The sequence below is a fragment of the Balaenoptera borealis genome, assembly GCF_965194805.1.
Source record: "Balaenoptera borealis genome assembly, chromosome: 14".
Classification (NCBI taxonomy): domain Eukaryota; kingdom Metazoa; phylum Chordata; class Mammalia; order Artiodactyla; family Balaenopteridae; genus Balaenoptera; species Balaenoptera borealis.
In genome coordinates this window covers 83,407,726-83,422,657 of record NC_138875.1, presented here as the reverse complement: position 1 = coordinate 83,422,657, position 14,932 = coordinate 83,407,726, and the positions used below count along the sequence as shown (strand labels likewise).

General features: G+C 33.6%; 1 protein-coding gene across 9 annotated transcripts in view; it reads left to right on the top strand.

Moving 5' to 3' along the window:
• IFT81 (intraflagellar transport 81) overlaps positions 1-14,932 on the top strand; it is a 201,694-nt gene that overhangs the window by 130,823 nt on the left and 55,939 nt on the right. For 8 of the 9 annotated variants that reach the window (XM_082355910.1, XM_082355912.1, XM_082355908.1 and 5 more), the window contains 3 exons: positions 2,306-2,469; positions 3,774-3,869; positions 12,531-12,677. In XM_082355910.1, coding sequence (XP_082212036.1) covers positions 2,306-2,469; positions 3,774-3,869; positions 12,531-12,677 — 407 coding nt within the window. The remainder of the gene's footprint in view (positions 1-2,305; positions 2,470-3,773; positions 3,870-12,530; positions 12,678-14,932) is intronic. The other variant, XM_082355913.1, reaches the window with a different exon arrangement.

Below are 14,932 nucleotides of genomic sequence, written 5' to 3'. Positions count from 1 at the left end.
CAGGCTAGTCACCAAGTCATAATTGTTCTTTCTATTTTCAGGCCTTAGCACACAGATTACACACAGCCAGCATTCAGTAAACAATCTGTTAAATAGTTGGGAGGTGGGAGTAGAGACCTTACCCCTGCATAGGAAGAAAATTATGTTTTCCACAGGTAGGAGGGAAACCAAGTAAGAAAAAAAAATGGCTGAAAATATAAAAATAAGGTATTAAAAAAAAAAATAAGGTATTATGTGTGCAATATATGTTCTTTGTGGATGGACAGGGAGTGGGGAGCAGGAAGTTAAGGAGTTCCTGCTTTGTTGACATCTTTCTGGGAAGCAGAGTCTTAAGGATTATATTCAGCAGCCTAGGAAAAGAGTAAATTAAACAGATGTTCAGTTGCTTCAGGTATTTAGTTTAATAAGGTCCATCGAAATTTTTTAGTAACAACAAATGGCTTACAAGAAATTTCTATTTGCTTAAATAACATAAAAGTATTTTTAGTATAACAGTGTAATTTGTATTTTTTCAGAGTAACAGCTGTATTATAAAATATTCACTTAAGTTAATTCATCTTTATACTCTACATATTCCTGAGATTTATTATGTAAAAGAAGCTACTCATTCAGTTGTAGTAGGATCAGTGAGACGTTTTCAGAGGGTTTTTAATCAAAATGTTTCCGGAGATCTTAAGTGACCTTATATTTAATTTCACCAGGATTTTCAAAGATAATTTTTTAAAAACTGCATAGAAACGTGTCCACTTTTCAAAGTATAAGTTAAAATTTTTAAGAGAAGAATTTAAAATGTGATGGAAACTCTGTTTTTATGTTTTTTAATAGCTTTACTGAGGTAAAATGGACATACAGTAAACAGCACGTTTAGAGTATATACACTTGATAAGTTTTGACATACGTATACACTAGTGAAACTGTCAACCTTAATCAAAATAACAAATATATCCATCACCCCTAAACATTTCCTTGTGCCGCTTTGTAATTTCTCACTCCTGCCCCTCTCTGCCTCTCTAACCCACCTCAGGCAACCATTGATCTGCTTTCTGTTACTATAGATTGGTTTGTATTTTCTAGAATTAGAAACTTTTTTTAAATAAGGAAAGTAATATTTAAGAATTTTAAATCTTTAAAAACATTTTAGATTTTGATTTCTTGCATCTCTGATTACATGCACTATGTTTAAGAACTTGAAGGTGGAAAAACTAGTCATCTAATAGCCAAAGAAGCCAGGTTGTAGAGCTAATTGGAAACCATATAGGAATGTCTGCCTAATTATAGTGTGATTCAGTAAACACTTTCCTTCCTTTCCCCAGTCCCTAAAAAAAGAGGTGGAAAATTGTAGGGATGAATGGAAAACTCGTGAATTTGCCATTAATAAATTTTTACACATTAATATATGGTTAGCACAGCAGAACTAAAAATAATTTTAAGGCTTTGGCCGAGATTTATTATGCAATCTACGTACGTAGGTTACTTAAACCGGAAATCCAGTGTTTTAAAAAGTCAAGCCAGAATTTGTAAATGTGTAATGGAAAGATCTGAAATAAACTTTTTAAAGCTCTCAAGGCTGGGAATTTATAACAAAACCATTATTCACTGAAAACCTGTATATGTGTATGTTTGTTCACTCTGCCAGAATAAGAAAACTTAAATCTTAAAAATGTAATTTAAGTTGCCACTTAACTGTAAACTAATACTTTACAAAATCAAAACTACCAAACATGGAAAACTGAAAATGTTTATGAATGTAGATAATTTCTCTTTTTCAGATTTTAACTTATACCTTTAGTAATATCTTCATTGGTTTAAAGCTAAAAATGATAATGTATTACCATTTATGAAGTATTAGAATAGGAATATAAATTGCATCATAAGTACTGCAAAAGAAGAAGAATAAATGACCACTTATAGAAGAAATAACCTGGATTAGATTTCATTTGTGTTGTCATTTGGTTCATGGATTCCTTAAATACTTAGACGACAAAATATGACCCAACAAAATATTTGGCACTGTAAAGGTTATTTTTGCATATTGTGGACTGTAAAAGAATTAGGTGGTAATTTGGAAAGATCATAATATTTCTTCTTCTATAATTTAAATATTCTTCTATGTAAATTGTCCTTCGTTATCACTCTAATTAACAGCAAAAAAATTTCAGTGGCCAATCTTTTATTCTATACTAGGTATTATACAGAATGCTTTCAATGGATGTGCCCTACTATCCAGGTCTTATGTTTTAAAATGTACAAAGCATCACTTTACCTACTCTCTTGGGCTGAATATTCATTTATTTTATTTTTATAGGTTTAATGAAGAGGCTAGAGGAGGAGATAAAGTTTAATTCATATATGGTAACTGAAAAATTTCCTAAAGAATTAGAGAACAAGAAAAAAGAATTGCAGTTTTTACAGAAGGTGGTTTCAGAGCCTGCTATGGGTCATTCTGATCTTCTTGAACTTGAATCTAAAGTAAGTAACAATCGTCTTCTTTTTATAAGCTTCCAATTTTATCTCATCCCCAGTCCTGTGAAAATTATGTGAACTGCTTTCTGTAGTGTCCTACTCTTGACTCTTAAGTTAACCTGTGCTAAGAGCTGACAGCTCTTATGAGGAGTTGTTCTTTATGAGAAATTATAGCACGTAATGCTGTCACTTAATCCACATGGTGTTATAAAAACCTAGTCAACTGATTAGGAAACTGGGTAACTTGGATATATAAATTAATGTATATGATTGACTCAGTTTATATATTCATAATATAATAATTTAGTTGACAATTTTTTAAATATCATAAATGTGATTACTTTTTATTTCCAAGAATAATATTATAGCAATTTTGTATTTAAAGCTAATGTTTTTTATTAGCTTTTTATGCCTGCTATGGAATTACTAAACTTCCTTGTAATGCTCATTGAAACCTGGTATCATAACATTTTTCTTCCCTAAAAACACTAATCAGAGGTATATTTTTTTAAATAATTAAATATCATGAAAATTGATTGAAAGATTTTGACTTTAATGTGCTTAATAGCCACTACAATTAAATACATAATTCTAATGATTTTATTCTTTTAATTTATGTATAGAAATCAGTTGTCCAAGTCAGTTTTGGCTCAGTTTAATGTTATAGGATTAACAGGAAAATTCTAGTTTTTTCAAAGGATAGTTATACTGAAAGCCATGTAATTAAAAAAAATTTATTATAGGACTATATGCTTCTATTGGCTTTATTCAGTTTTACTACATTTGAGAAAAGCTTAGATTAATGAGTAGGATAAATGACAGCTATTATAGAATCACAGATCATTCATTAGAATAGGAAGGGTTTTTAGATGTCATTCATGTCAACTCTCAGCTGGGTTCGTGAATTCCTTGTACTAAATCCCTGGGGAATGTTAGTCCAGATTTGCTTTATCACTTACAGTTACATGAAAGTCACAGCCTAGGTGAAGGGATAACTTCAGATTTTTAGAAATCATCTTTTTGATAGTAATATATAAATATTTCATGTAGAATACTTTAGGATAATTTAGATATGGATGGTTAAATCCATGTAAGTAATCAAATTGTGTAAATATATATCATGAACTGTGAAATGCAAGTTGTCTCTAAAAGTAATCGTAACAGCCCACTCATAATGTTAATGGAGCTGATCCTCCCATCAAATTACTGATAATAACAACTGTAAATTCAAAGCTTTGTTTGGCCAGATGTCCCTTAGTTTGGGTATTCGTAGGCAGAGTTTTAACCTTTTTATTTTCATACTGTTTTAGATAAATGAAATAAACACACAGATCAGTCAGCTGATTGAAAAGAAAATGATGAGAAATGAGCCAATTGAAGGCAAACTGTCACTATATAGGCAACAGGTAAGACCACTCCTTTTGGCTCACATATTTAGGTCTATAATCTTGTTGGTGAACATTTTCATTAATACCATGGTCTGTGTTATCGATAGTCTTAAAGTGAGAAGGAAGCAAAGAATAAATGTTCTCCTGTCATTGCTAATCTCTAGATTATAACAAAGAATTTGTGGAAAAGCCACAAAAGATACATGTTCAGGTTTGAAATTCAATATATCTGATAATGCTTAGTTTCCTTAGTGTCTGCCAACTGTGGTGATAGAGCTCTTTGTGGTTATATCTGTGAGTGTGAAATTTGATTTTTTATATGAATGCTTACTTTAAGTGGTATAAATAAGACTATTTATAATCTTTAATGAACTAAAGGCAATATACTTTTTCAGGTTTAAAGTTAGTTTGAAAAAATATAGAATAAATTGAATTTTAGTGCTAAGGCATTTATCATTTTATCCAGAAGTCATGAGGGTATATATGTTGTTATGTATTTCTACACAGAAGGCTCAAATGACAGCCATGGGTTACCTGACAAGAACCTTGGCAAGAGAGTTTAGTGTGAAGAGCATTCTGTAACCTCAGAAAATACTGAGCTACATAACAAAGCATTATTCAAGGATGCTAGAATTTTTTAAAAACCTTTTTATAATGGAAAAATTTAACCATATACAAAGGTAGAGAAAATAGTTCAGTAAACCCTCGTGTGTCCCTCAGCTATAGCAATCATGGCCATTCTTGTTTCATCTATACCCCCCGCCCCAACTGGATTATTTGAAGTAAATCTTAGACTTCATATAATTTCATCTACAAATATCTCAGAACGTATCTTTAAAAAATAAAAACTTTTAAAAAACTTAACATACCACATTTGAAAATTTTATTACTTCCTTAATATTGGCAGATATCCAAACAATGTTCAGATTTCCTTGATTGTCTCTTTTTCTTTCTTTTTTTCCTTTCCTGTTTTTTTTCCCCCCCAGTGTCTTTGTTTTAATTAGGATCCATACAGGATTTATACACTGCATTTGGTTGATATATTTGTCTCTTTCAATCTATAGGCTCTCTTCCCTCCTTATTTATCCATTCATTTAATAATTTTCTTGCAGTTTTTTTAATTGAAACTTGTTTATTTATCCTATAGCATTTCCCATAGTTGGTGTTTTACTGATTGCAGCCTGATGGTGTCCTTTTAAAATGTTCCTCTGTTTCCTGTATTTCCTATATATTAGATCTAGAAGCTTGAACAGGTTCTGTTTTGATTTTTTTTTTTTGGTCAAGAATATTCTCTAAGTGGTATTTTATACTTTCATTTGGAGGGAATAATGTCTGGTTGTCTCTTTTTTTGTGATTTTTTTGTGCCATTGATTATCAGTGCCTGTCCATTTATTTCATGAGGGATAATAAAATGTTGCTACTATGATTCCTTCTTCATTTATTAGCAGGACTACTTTTTTTATTGAAATATAGTTGATTTACAATGTTGTGTTAATTTCTGTTGTACAGCAAAGTGAATCAGTTATACATATATACATTCTTTTTTATATTCTTTTCCATTATGGCTTATCACAGAATATTGAATATAGTTCCCTGTGCTGTACAGTAGGACCTTGTTTTTGTCTTCCTCTTTCTGACTTACTTTACTTAGTATGATAATCTCTAGGTCCGTCCATGTAGCTGCAAATGGCATTATTTCATTCTTTTTTATGGCTGAGTAGTATTCCATTGTATATATGTACCACATCTTTATCCACTCATCTGTCAACGGACATTTAGGTTGTTTCCATGTCTTGGCTATTGTGAATAGTGCTGCTATGAACATAGGGGTGCATGTGTCTTTTTGAATTATGTTTTTGTCCATATATATGCCCAGGAGTAGGATTGCTGGATCATATGGCAACTCTATTTTCAGTTTTTTGAGGAACCTCCATACTGTTTTCCACAGTGGCTGCACCAATTTAGATTCCGACCAACCGTGTAGGAGGGTTCCCTTCTCTCCACACCCTCTCCAGCATTTGTTATTTGTAGACGTCTTAATGATGGCCATTCTGACTGGTGTGAGGTGGTACCTCATTGTAGTTTTGACTTGCATTTCTCTAATAATTAACGATGTTGAAGCTGGACTACTTCTGAAAAGAGAAACATCCTCTCATCAGCTATTTGGTTATCCTGGAGTATAGTTCATACAGGAAAGTCAGGGTGCATGCTTGATTCTTATTTTTATTTTTCAGTTTTCAAAATGAATTGGTTGCCTCTAACATTAAAAATGATTAATTAGGGTTAGTTTTTAATTTTTTTGGTTTCTTATCTTTTTAATGTTATTATGAACCATAGATGTAATGAAATTTAGGTTGCAAACATTTCCCTTAATGATGCTCAAATTGTCCCATTTTTGGCTGGTAGGAGGCTTTTCAAGTTAATTTCTGAGTCCTTTTAAAATACTATTTGTCTTTGATAACATCCTTGCTTTCTGGTATGATTAAGATAGTTTCTAGGCTCATGTTTTACATTTCCTACCCCAGTCTTGGAATTAGACTTTCTTCTATGAGCCTGATATGTTTTAGTAGGAAATGATATTTACAGACCACAGTCTGGGTATTAGTACTTCTCATTGCTACTGGGATGGCCATTGTTTTTAGGTCTTTTTAGTGGACAGAGCTAGGAAGTATTTTTTCTCTTTCTCTCTCATAATGTACACCATGAGTTCATACTGATCCTTTCAGTTCAGATTCAAGACTACTGGTTTTTTTTGTTTGTTTGTTTGTTTGTTTTTAGTTTATGTAAAAATATATTTGACCAAAATGTAGAAAAAGTGATAATATTATATATGATACAGTTGCAAGAATCTAAATGAAAAGTGTGGGTTTTATTCAGTTGCACAACTTGCTAGTGTATCTCCTGGATAGTGTAATGCTTAGTGAGGGGCAGAAAATTCGGATAAGCTAGAAGCACAGGGTGATTTTTAGTCAGAATTGTAAGCCTGAGTTGGCCCCCACACTGCTGGGGAATGTGGAATGTTTCAGCTCTGAGATGTTAACTGAGAAAGCAGAAATATAACAAAGCCAGAATCTGCAGCCCTGTCTACAAAATACTCCATATCCAGTTTAATCAGGAGTTTCTTGGTTTTTATTAACTTGGTTCTGAAGAATGAATTAAAATTCTAGATAAGTAAATCTCCAATTTGCCATTCCCTGGAATATAGAGGAGATGAAGTTAGGCGAATTACTTTTTTATCTCTACTTTGCTGTCAGAGAGGGCCATTCTGCCCATTATTTGTTTATAGAAAAACAGTTCTTGCTCAATTATTGATGGCGAGCAGTACTTTTGATATGGCTTCTCTGAATGGGAGGGAATTCTACAGTATTCATTCCTGCGCAGTAGATGGCCTCATATCAGAGCAGGTAAGCATGGGTCATTATTGGAATAAGACATCAGCTCCTCAGAGAACAACTTTAGAATGAAAGAAACATATAGAAGACATATCAAGGATCTATCCAGAAAATACTGGGTAATTATTATGACTCTTTTCCAAGCACTCTCATGCTGACTGCTCAGAGGATGTTTGCTTGGCACGGTGGAGTGTGGAAAAGAGCCAGGATGATTAGGTTAATCTCTCTGTGGTTTATGACTTCCCACAGTAAGCCCCACCTACCCCTTCTTTGCTCTGGATGGAAAAGACCCACCCATTTTAATATGATGGTCCCTGGCCTCCTGTAGTGTGACCAATGGTAGATATTCTTCAACCTTTTAAATTGACCCATGACTAGACATTGGAATCTGTGCTTTGAAAGTGTAGGGTTGTCTGTTCCACGAACCAAAGGCCCTCAAGGACTACTGGGTTTTTACTTCACCTCATCAATCTCCCATTTTCCTCCTTATCCCAAATTGAAAATTCTGGTTCTCAGAAACACCAACATAATTGCATTCATTATTTGCTTCATTCCATTGACACCAACATAGTTCATCATTTGCTTAAATCCATGCATTACATGCAACAGTTTCAAAATAAAAGTACCAATACTACCATCAAAAATACGATTACTGGGCTTCCCTGGTGGCGTAGTGGTTGAGAATCTGCCTGCCAATGCAGGGGACATGGGTTCGAGCCCTGGTCTGGGAAGATCCCACATGCCGCGGAGCGACTAGGCCCTTGAGCCACAATTGCTGAGCCTGCGCGTCTGGAGCCTGTGCTCCGCAACAAGAGAGGCCGCGATAGTGAGAGGCCCGCGCACCGCGATGAAGAGTGGCCCCCGCTTGCCACAACTAGAGAAAGCCCTCGCACAGAAACGAAGACCCAACACAGCCATAAATAAATTAAAAAAAAAAAAAAATACGATTACTGCTGAAAATTGTTTTTTAGTTTGTTTTGTCTTTAGGATATATCCCCCTAGGGTTATATAGTCAAATTACTGTTTTAAAGTTACTGGGAATAATTCTTCTGTATGGTTAGGCCACAAAGGAAACTGGATAATTACATACGGTCTTTTTGATTTTTAGGGATTACTTTTTAGGGATTAATTTGTTTTATAATTATTTAAAATATTTACATGATTCCAAGTCAAAGCTACAAAACAAGAAGTATTTGAAGAAGTTTCTAGCATCTACCTCTGTGCTATCCACCCTATTCTTTCCTTCCCCCATAGGTATTTTTTAATTTTGTAGTTTATTATTCCATTAAAAATAATATTATATATACATGTATTCATATATTTCCATCCTCAGAGAAAGAAGAGCATATTATACACTTTTATTCTCCATGCTTTTTTCTTAATATATGCTTGTGAATAGTAGAATAATCTTTATTCCTTTATAAATTTATTGAGATACAGTTTACATGCTGTACAATTCACCCATTTAAAATTTACAGTTCAATGGTTTTTAGCATCACAGAGTTGTGCAATCATTACACAATCAATTTTAGAACATTTTTATCACCCCAAAAAGAAACCCCAAAGGCATTAGCAGTCACTTCTCATTTCCCCCAAATCCTACCAAAGACCAAACTATCTCTATAAATTTGCCTATCATGGACATTTCATATAAATGGAATCATACAATATGTGGTCCTTCGTGACTGGCTTCTTTTACTTAGTGTAAAGTTTTTAAAGTTCATCCATGATGTAGCATGTATCTGTACATACTTTATTCCTTTTTGTTACTGAATAGTATCCCATTGTATGGATATATCACGTTTTGTTTTTTTATTCACCAGTTGATGAGCATTTGGGTTGTCTCTACTTTTTTGGCTATTATGAATAATGCTGGTAGGAGCATTCTTGTACAAGTTTTTGTTTCAAAATAAGTTTTCATTTCTCTTGAGTATACTCCTAGGAGTGCAGTTGTTGGTTCCTATGATAATTCTGTGTTTTACATTTTAAGGAAATACCAGACTGCTTTCCAAAACAGCTGTACCATTTTACATTCCCACCAACAGTGTAAGAAGGTTCTGATTTCTCCACATTCTTACCAACACTTGTTATTATCTGTCTTTTTTATTATAGCCGTCCTAGTGGATATGCTTATTCCTGTTCACAGACATACTGCATTGAGTGGGTATACCACAGTTTATTCAACCGATCCCCAATTAATGGACATTTGGGTTGTTGCCATTTTTGTGCTATTACAAATCATACTTAAATAAATAGCTTTTTGTTTATATCTTTGCAATTTTTTGCCAGCGTATCTTTGGGATATAGTCTCAGAAGTGAGATTGCTACATCAAACGATAATGTAGATGTAAGTTTGCTAAGTATTGCCTAATTCCTCTTCATGGGGGTCTTAGCATTTTACATTCCTATCTGCAGTGTATGAGAGCACCTGTTTCCTTACAGCCTCACCGATAGAGTATGTTGTCAAACTTTAAGATTTTTGCCATCCTTGTAGATGAGAAATGGTATCTTATGATAGTTTTAATTTTTTTTATCTTACCATAAACAAGGTTGAGCATCTTTTCACATGAGTAACAGTCATTTTAATTCTTTTTCTGTGAATTGTCCCTTCCTATATATATACCTATTTTTTTATAGGGTTGTAGGCCTTTTTTTTCTAGTTTTAGAAACTCTTTATATATCAGGAATATTTACTCTTTATCTAGCTTATAAGTGTAACATTTTCCCCAGTTTGGTATTTGCCTTTTTACTTTGTTTATGGTATTATTTTGCCATAGGAAAGTTCTTCATTTTTAGGAAATCAAATTTATTAATTTTTTCACTTATCATTTCAGGTTTCAAGTCATATTTAGGAATGTTTTTCCCTCTTGAAAGTTATGGAGAAATTTACTCAAGTTTCCTTTTTGGAATTCTGTGATTTAATTTTTGTAATTAAATCTTTGATCTGTTTAGAATTTTTCTTTGGTGTATGGTATTTATTGTATATGGCTGTCCAATTATCCAGTTGTTCCAATACCAGTTGCTAAAAAGTCCATTTTCCCCCTATGGATTTGAGAGTCCTCCTTTGTTTTATTTAAATTTTTTAAATGCTATTGGATCTATTTCTAGATTTTCTGTTGTTCTGTTGACCTGTCTGTTTATGTACCCATATTAACTGTTTTAATTATAGAAACTTTATCATCAAGTTCTAATATCTAATAAAAGTAGCCATTTTCATCCCCAGTTGCTTTATTTTATTAGGGTTTTCCTTACAATTCTTTTTTTTAAAATAAATTTATTTATTTTTGGCTGCATTGGGTCTTCGTTGCTGCATGCAGGCTTTCTCTGGTTGCAGTGAGTGGGGGCTACTCTTCGTTGCGGTGTGCGGGCTTCTCATTGCGGTGGCTTCTCTTGTTGCGGAGCACGGGCTCTAGGTGCGTGGGCTTCAGTAGTTGTGGCATGTGGGCTCAATAGTTGTGGCTTGCAGGCTCTAGAGCACAGGCTCAGTAGTTGTGGTGCACAGGCTTAGTTGCTCCGCAGAATGTGGGATCTTCCCGGACCAGGGCTCGAACCTGTGTCCCCTGCATTGGCAGGCAGATTCTTAACCACTGGGCCACCAGGGAAATCCCTTACAATTCTTATTTGTATGTTCTTCCAAATAACTTTTATTATCAATTTGTCTATCTCTAGAAAAAAATCATACTTTTAAAATTATTAGGGTTGCTTTATATTTATCAATTACCTCAGAACTTACATCTTTACAATATTGAGTCTTCCTATCTAAGAACATGGTATGTCTCTCCATTTGTTCAAGTTTATTTTTGTATCTTTCAGGAGTGTTTAATAGTTTCCCTCATAAAATTTTGGAACTTCTCTTGTTAAACTTATGCTTACATATTTAATTTTGATTTTTGCTTTTATAAATGAGGGCTTTTCTTTCCAAATGTTTTCTGACTGATTTGTCTATGAAAGCTATTGATTTATTTCCTGTAGATTCTTTTGATTTTTTAGGTACATAATCATATACTATGAAAATTCCAATTTTTCCTTTCAGATTCTTGTGCTTCTAATTGCTTTCTCTTGTCTAATGGTGTGTGCAAATACCTTCAACACAGTATTAAATTGTAGTGGAGGTGCTGGGCATTTTTACCTTGTTTCGGACTTTGGTGGAATATACGCTCATATTTCTCTATTAAATAAGATCCTGGTTTGGGCTGAGGTTTATATTTATTTATTTTGTCATGTTGAGGAAGCATACCATCAATTCCTATACAATTCTGGTACTCTAATCATTACTTCTCTTTTTTTTTGGCTGAAACAATTCTATAGAGGGAAACATTCCTTCATCACCTGTCTTTTTTTAATTTTTTAAACAGGGAGGACAATAGAGTTTTTTAAAGGGTTTGCACTAAAGATTTCCCCCTCTTGTCAAATTTGTTTGAGGAAAATATTTGTACTATTTCACTTGAGAAGACAGTTTAGCTAATGTTTTTCTTAAACTAGTACAGCCATGGTTCATTTAAGGAAATCCCCCATGAGTTGCTAACTAATATAAAATGCTGCCATTATGGCTAAGAGCAGCCGTCTGGATTGTGTAAACGTTTGCATAATTCTGGTGAGTCAGATGTTTGATTTTGAACCTGCATTTTATTTATTAGATTGCCCCAAATATAATAAATGTTTTAACATTTTATTTTAAAAGTATGGATATTGAATTTAGATAAGAAGACCTGTGTTGTAGTTTTGAGAATAAAGCATGCTTATTTTCTTCCAATGAAAGGAAACCGACCATGCAGAAAAACAGTAGGCCTAGTGTTAGCTTCTGTACTTACCTAGAGGGTATTTTCATTAGCATTTGAGTGTTACTTAACAAGATTTTAATATTTTTATTACTATCGCATTTCTGTTTCTCTGCTGATATGTCCTATATTTTCAGGGCTTTTGTCTTCCATAATGTTTTTAGGTTGCTATTTAATATACGTTGCAGGGAATTCCCTGGTGGTCCAGTGGTAGGACTCGGCGCTTTCACCACAGGGGCTCAGGTTCGATCCCTGTTCGGGACACTAAGATCCTGCAAGCCGCACAGTGCAGCCAAAAATGTATATAAATGTATTATATATATACAATGCCTACTCATACTAAATATATAACTGGTGATAGTAGATAGTAGGGCAAGGGGTATTGTCAGCAGAAGTCAACCTGATATTGAAAATTTAGCTGAGTAAAATCTAAAAAATACTTAATTTCACAAGATAATAGAAAGTTGATTGTATACCTTATTTTACATTCATATTTAATGCTCAATTAGGCATCCATCATTTCTCGTAAAAAAGAAGCCAAAGCTGAGGAACTTCAGGAGGCAAAGGAGAAGTTAGCCAACCTAGAGAGAGAAGTGTCAGTGAAGACAAATCAGACCCGTGAATTTGATGGCACCGAAGTTTTGAAGGGAGATGAAGTAAGTTGAGGTGTCTAATGGGACAAGGATATGAGTATTGTTTTTGTTTGAAACCATTAATTTTTTTTACTTTTTATTTTGACTGTCAATAATGGGAAGTTAATTTATTTTATGGAGCCTATTTATTTAAAACTGAAAACTCTTTGCAGTAATATTGTGATATTCTTGATATATAATGACGGAGATTTTAGTGACTTTTATGAGATAATGTTCCAAATTTTCACTTTTTAATTAGGTGGATTTATATTGGATTTATTTATTATAAGTATTAAGTTATAAAGGTGAAACCAAATGAGGAGAAACTGACAGATAAGACAGATATTCATATTTTTTGATAAATATAATTCCATAAAGGGCTGAGAAAGTATCACTAAGTTACTTTGTCAGTAATGTGTAGTTGGCCAGTGAGACTGGAACCATTAAAATGACTTCGTTGTAAATGCTTACAAATTTTAAAAATATAATTATGTCTTACATTGCTATCTACTTTACATTTTGAACAATGCTTTAACAGCTCTTATTTCACTTATCCTTCTGTCAGACTCATGAGATTAGTAGGACAAGTAACATTGTCATTTATAGACGGTTAAACTTAAGCACCAAAAATATAATCCCCATCTCCTTTTCATAAAGGAGCTCTTTCGTGCTTTCTTAGCTCAAGAAAGAGTGAAGGAGCTCTTGAGCTCTTTGTTAGCTCAAGAAAGAGTGAATGACTGAAGCAAAATATCTTGCCTTTAGCTCAGTGCTTTTTTTTTTTTTTTTTTTTAGCAAATCAAGTGATAGGTCATATTTTAATTCCTAAACATTGCCTCACTTTACCACCTCTAACAGCTTTTTTTTTTATATTAGGTACTAGCCCTCAGCAAAAGCTACTTTGAAAAGCTGCTCAGGTCCAAACTTCATTTTTGGCTTTGAAAAGTTATTGAATTCATACCATTACAAATTGGCAATGAACCTTAACTATGCCAAACACAAATGAATTGTTTCCACAGCACCACTTTTCTCTGGTGCTTCTGATTGTAGCCTCCCAATATGCCTTCTAGCTTATTGGGAAGGTAGTAGAATTCAGAAGTCAACACTTGATTGAAAAATTCCTTTGGCTTTCATAGAAAGGAACGAAATTAGGTCATTTGTAGAGACGTGGATGGATCTAGAGACTGTCATACAGAGTGAAGTAAGTCAGAAAGAGAAAAACAAATATTGTATATTAACGCATATATGTGGAACCTAGAAAAATGGTACAGATGAACCGGTTTGCAGAGCAGAAATTGAGACACAGATGTAGAGAACAAACGTATGGACACCAAGGGGGGAAAGTGGCGGGGGAGGGCGTGGTGGGTGGTGGTGGTGGGATGAATTGGGAGATTGGGATTGACATATATACACGAATATGTATAAAATAGATAACTAATAAGAACCTGCAGTATAAAAGAAAAAATTCCTTTGGCTTTTAACATCCACTTCCAGATTGCTTTAAGACATGGGAGTATTTTAAATGATACTTGGAAGCCAGCAGAGTGTGCTTCGTGATATCCTTGCTATCCAGGAAAAAATATTAATTATGCAGCAGTTTCGCTTTATAAGAGAACATGCTATCTCCTAGCATTTTAATTTTTTCTTAGGAAAATGCTGCCCATTTGACCAGAAATACCAATTGCTATGGCCATATTTGGCATGAATAGTGCTTATAAGTCAGTATTAGGTATTCCCTCTCTGCAGATGTGATGGAAGAGAACCTAGTGCCAAGCTATTAGCTTTTATCTTTGACGAATTATGATGAATAGGAAAAGTATCTGATGACAGAAAAAGACACATTTTTTTAAAGGGGAAAAAGATAACTTTGGATATGATGAGGTCAACTTAATTTTTAAACAATGTTTGGTCAGAAACTAGAACAAATCAAGTAAATCATTTGGCAGTCACCTAAAAGAACAGAAGGTATTGGGGAACATTAAGCATAATTTTATAAAGAACAAATCTTGGTAGACCAATTTTGTTTTCTACTCTGATAAAGTGGTAGACCATATGGACAAAAGGGAGGAAGTTTGTTATACTTAAAATTATATAATATAGCTGGACTTCACTGAGGTTTCATTTGGTATCATATGGTAATTACCAAAAAATCATGTTCTTTACCACCCATCTGTTAATGCAGTTGGTGAGAGGGTATCAAGAAATAGTAGCACGGTGTTTGAAAAAAATATTATGCCCGGAGTCACAAATAGGAGAATGAGGAAAGGGAGGGGTAACCTTTA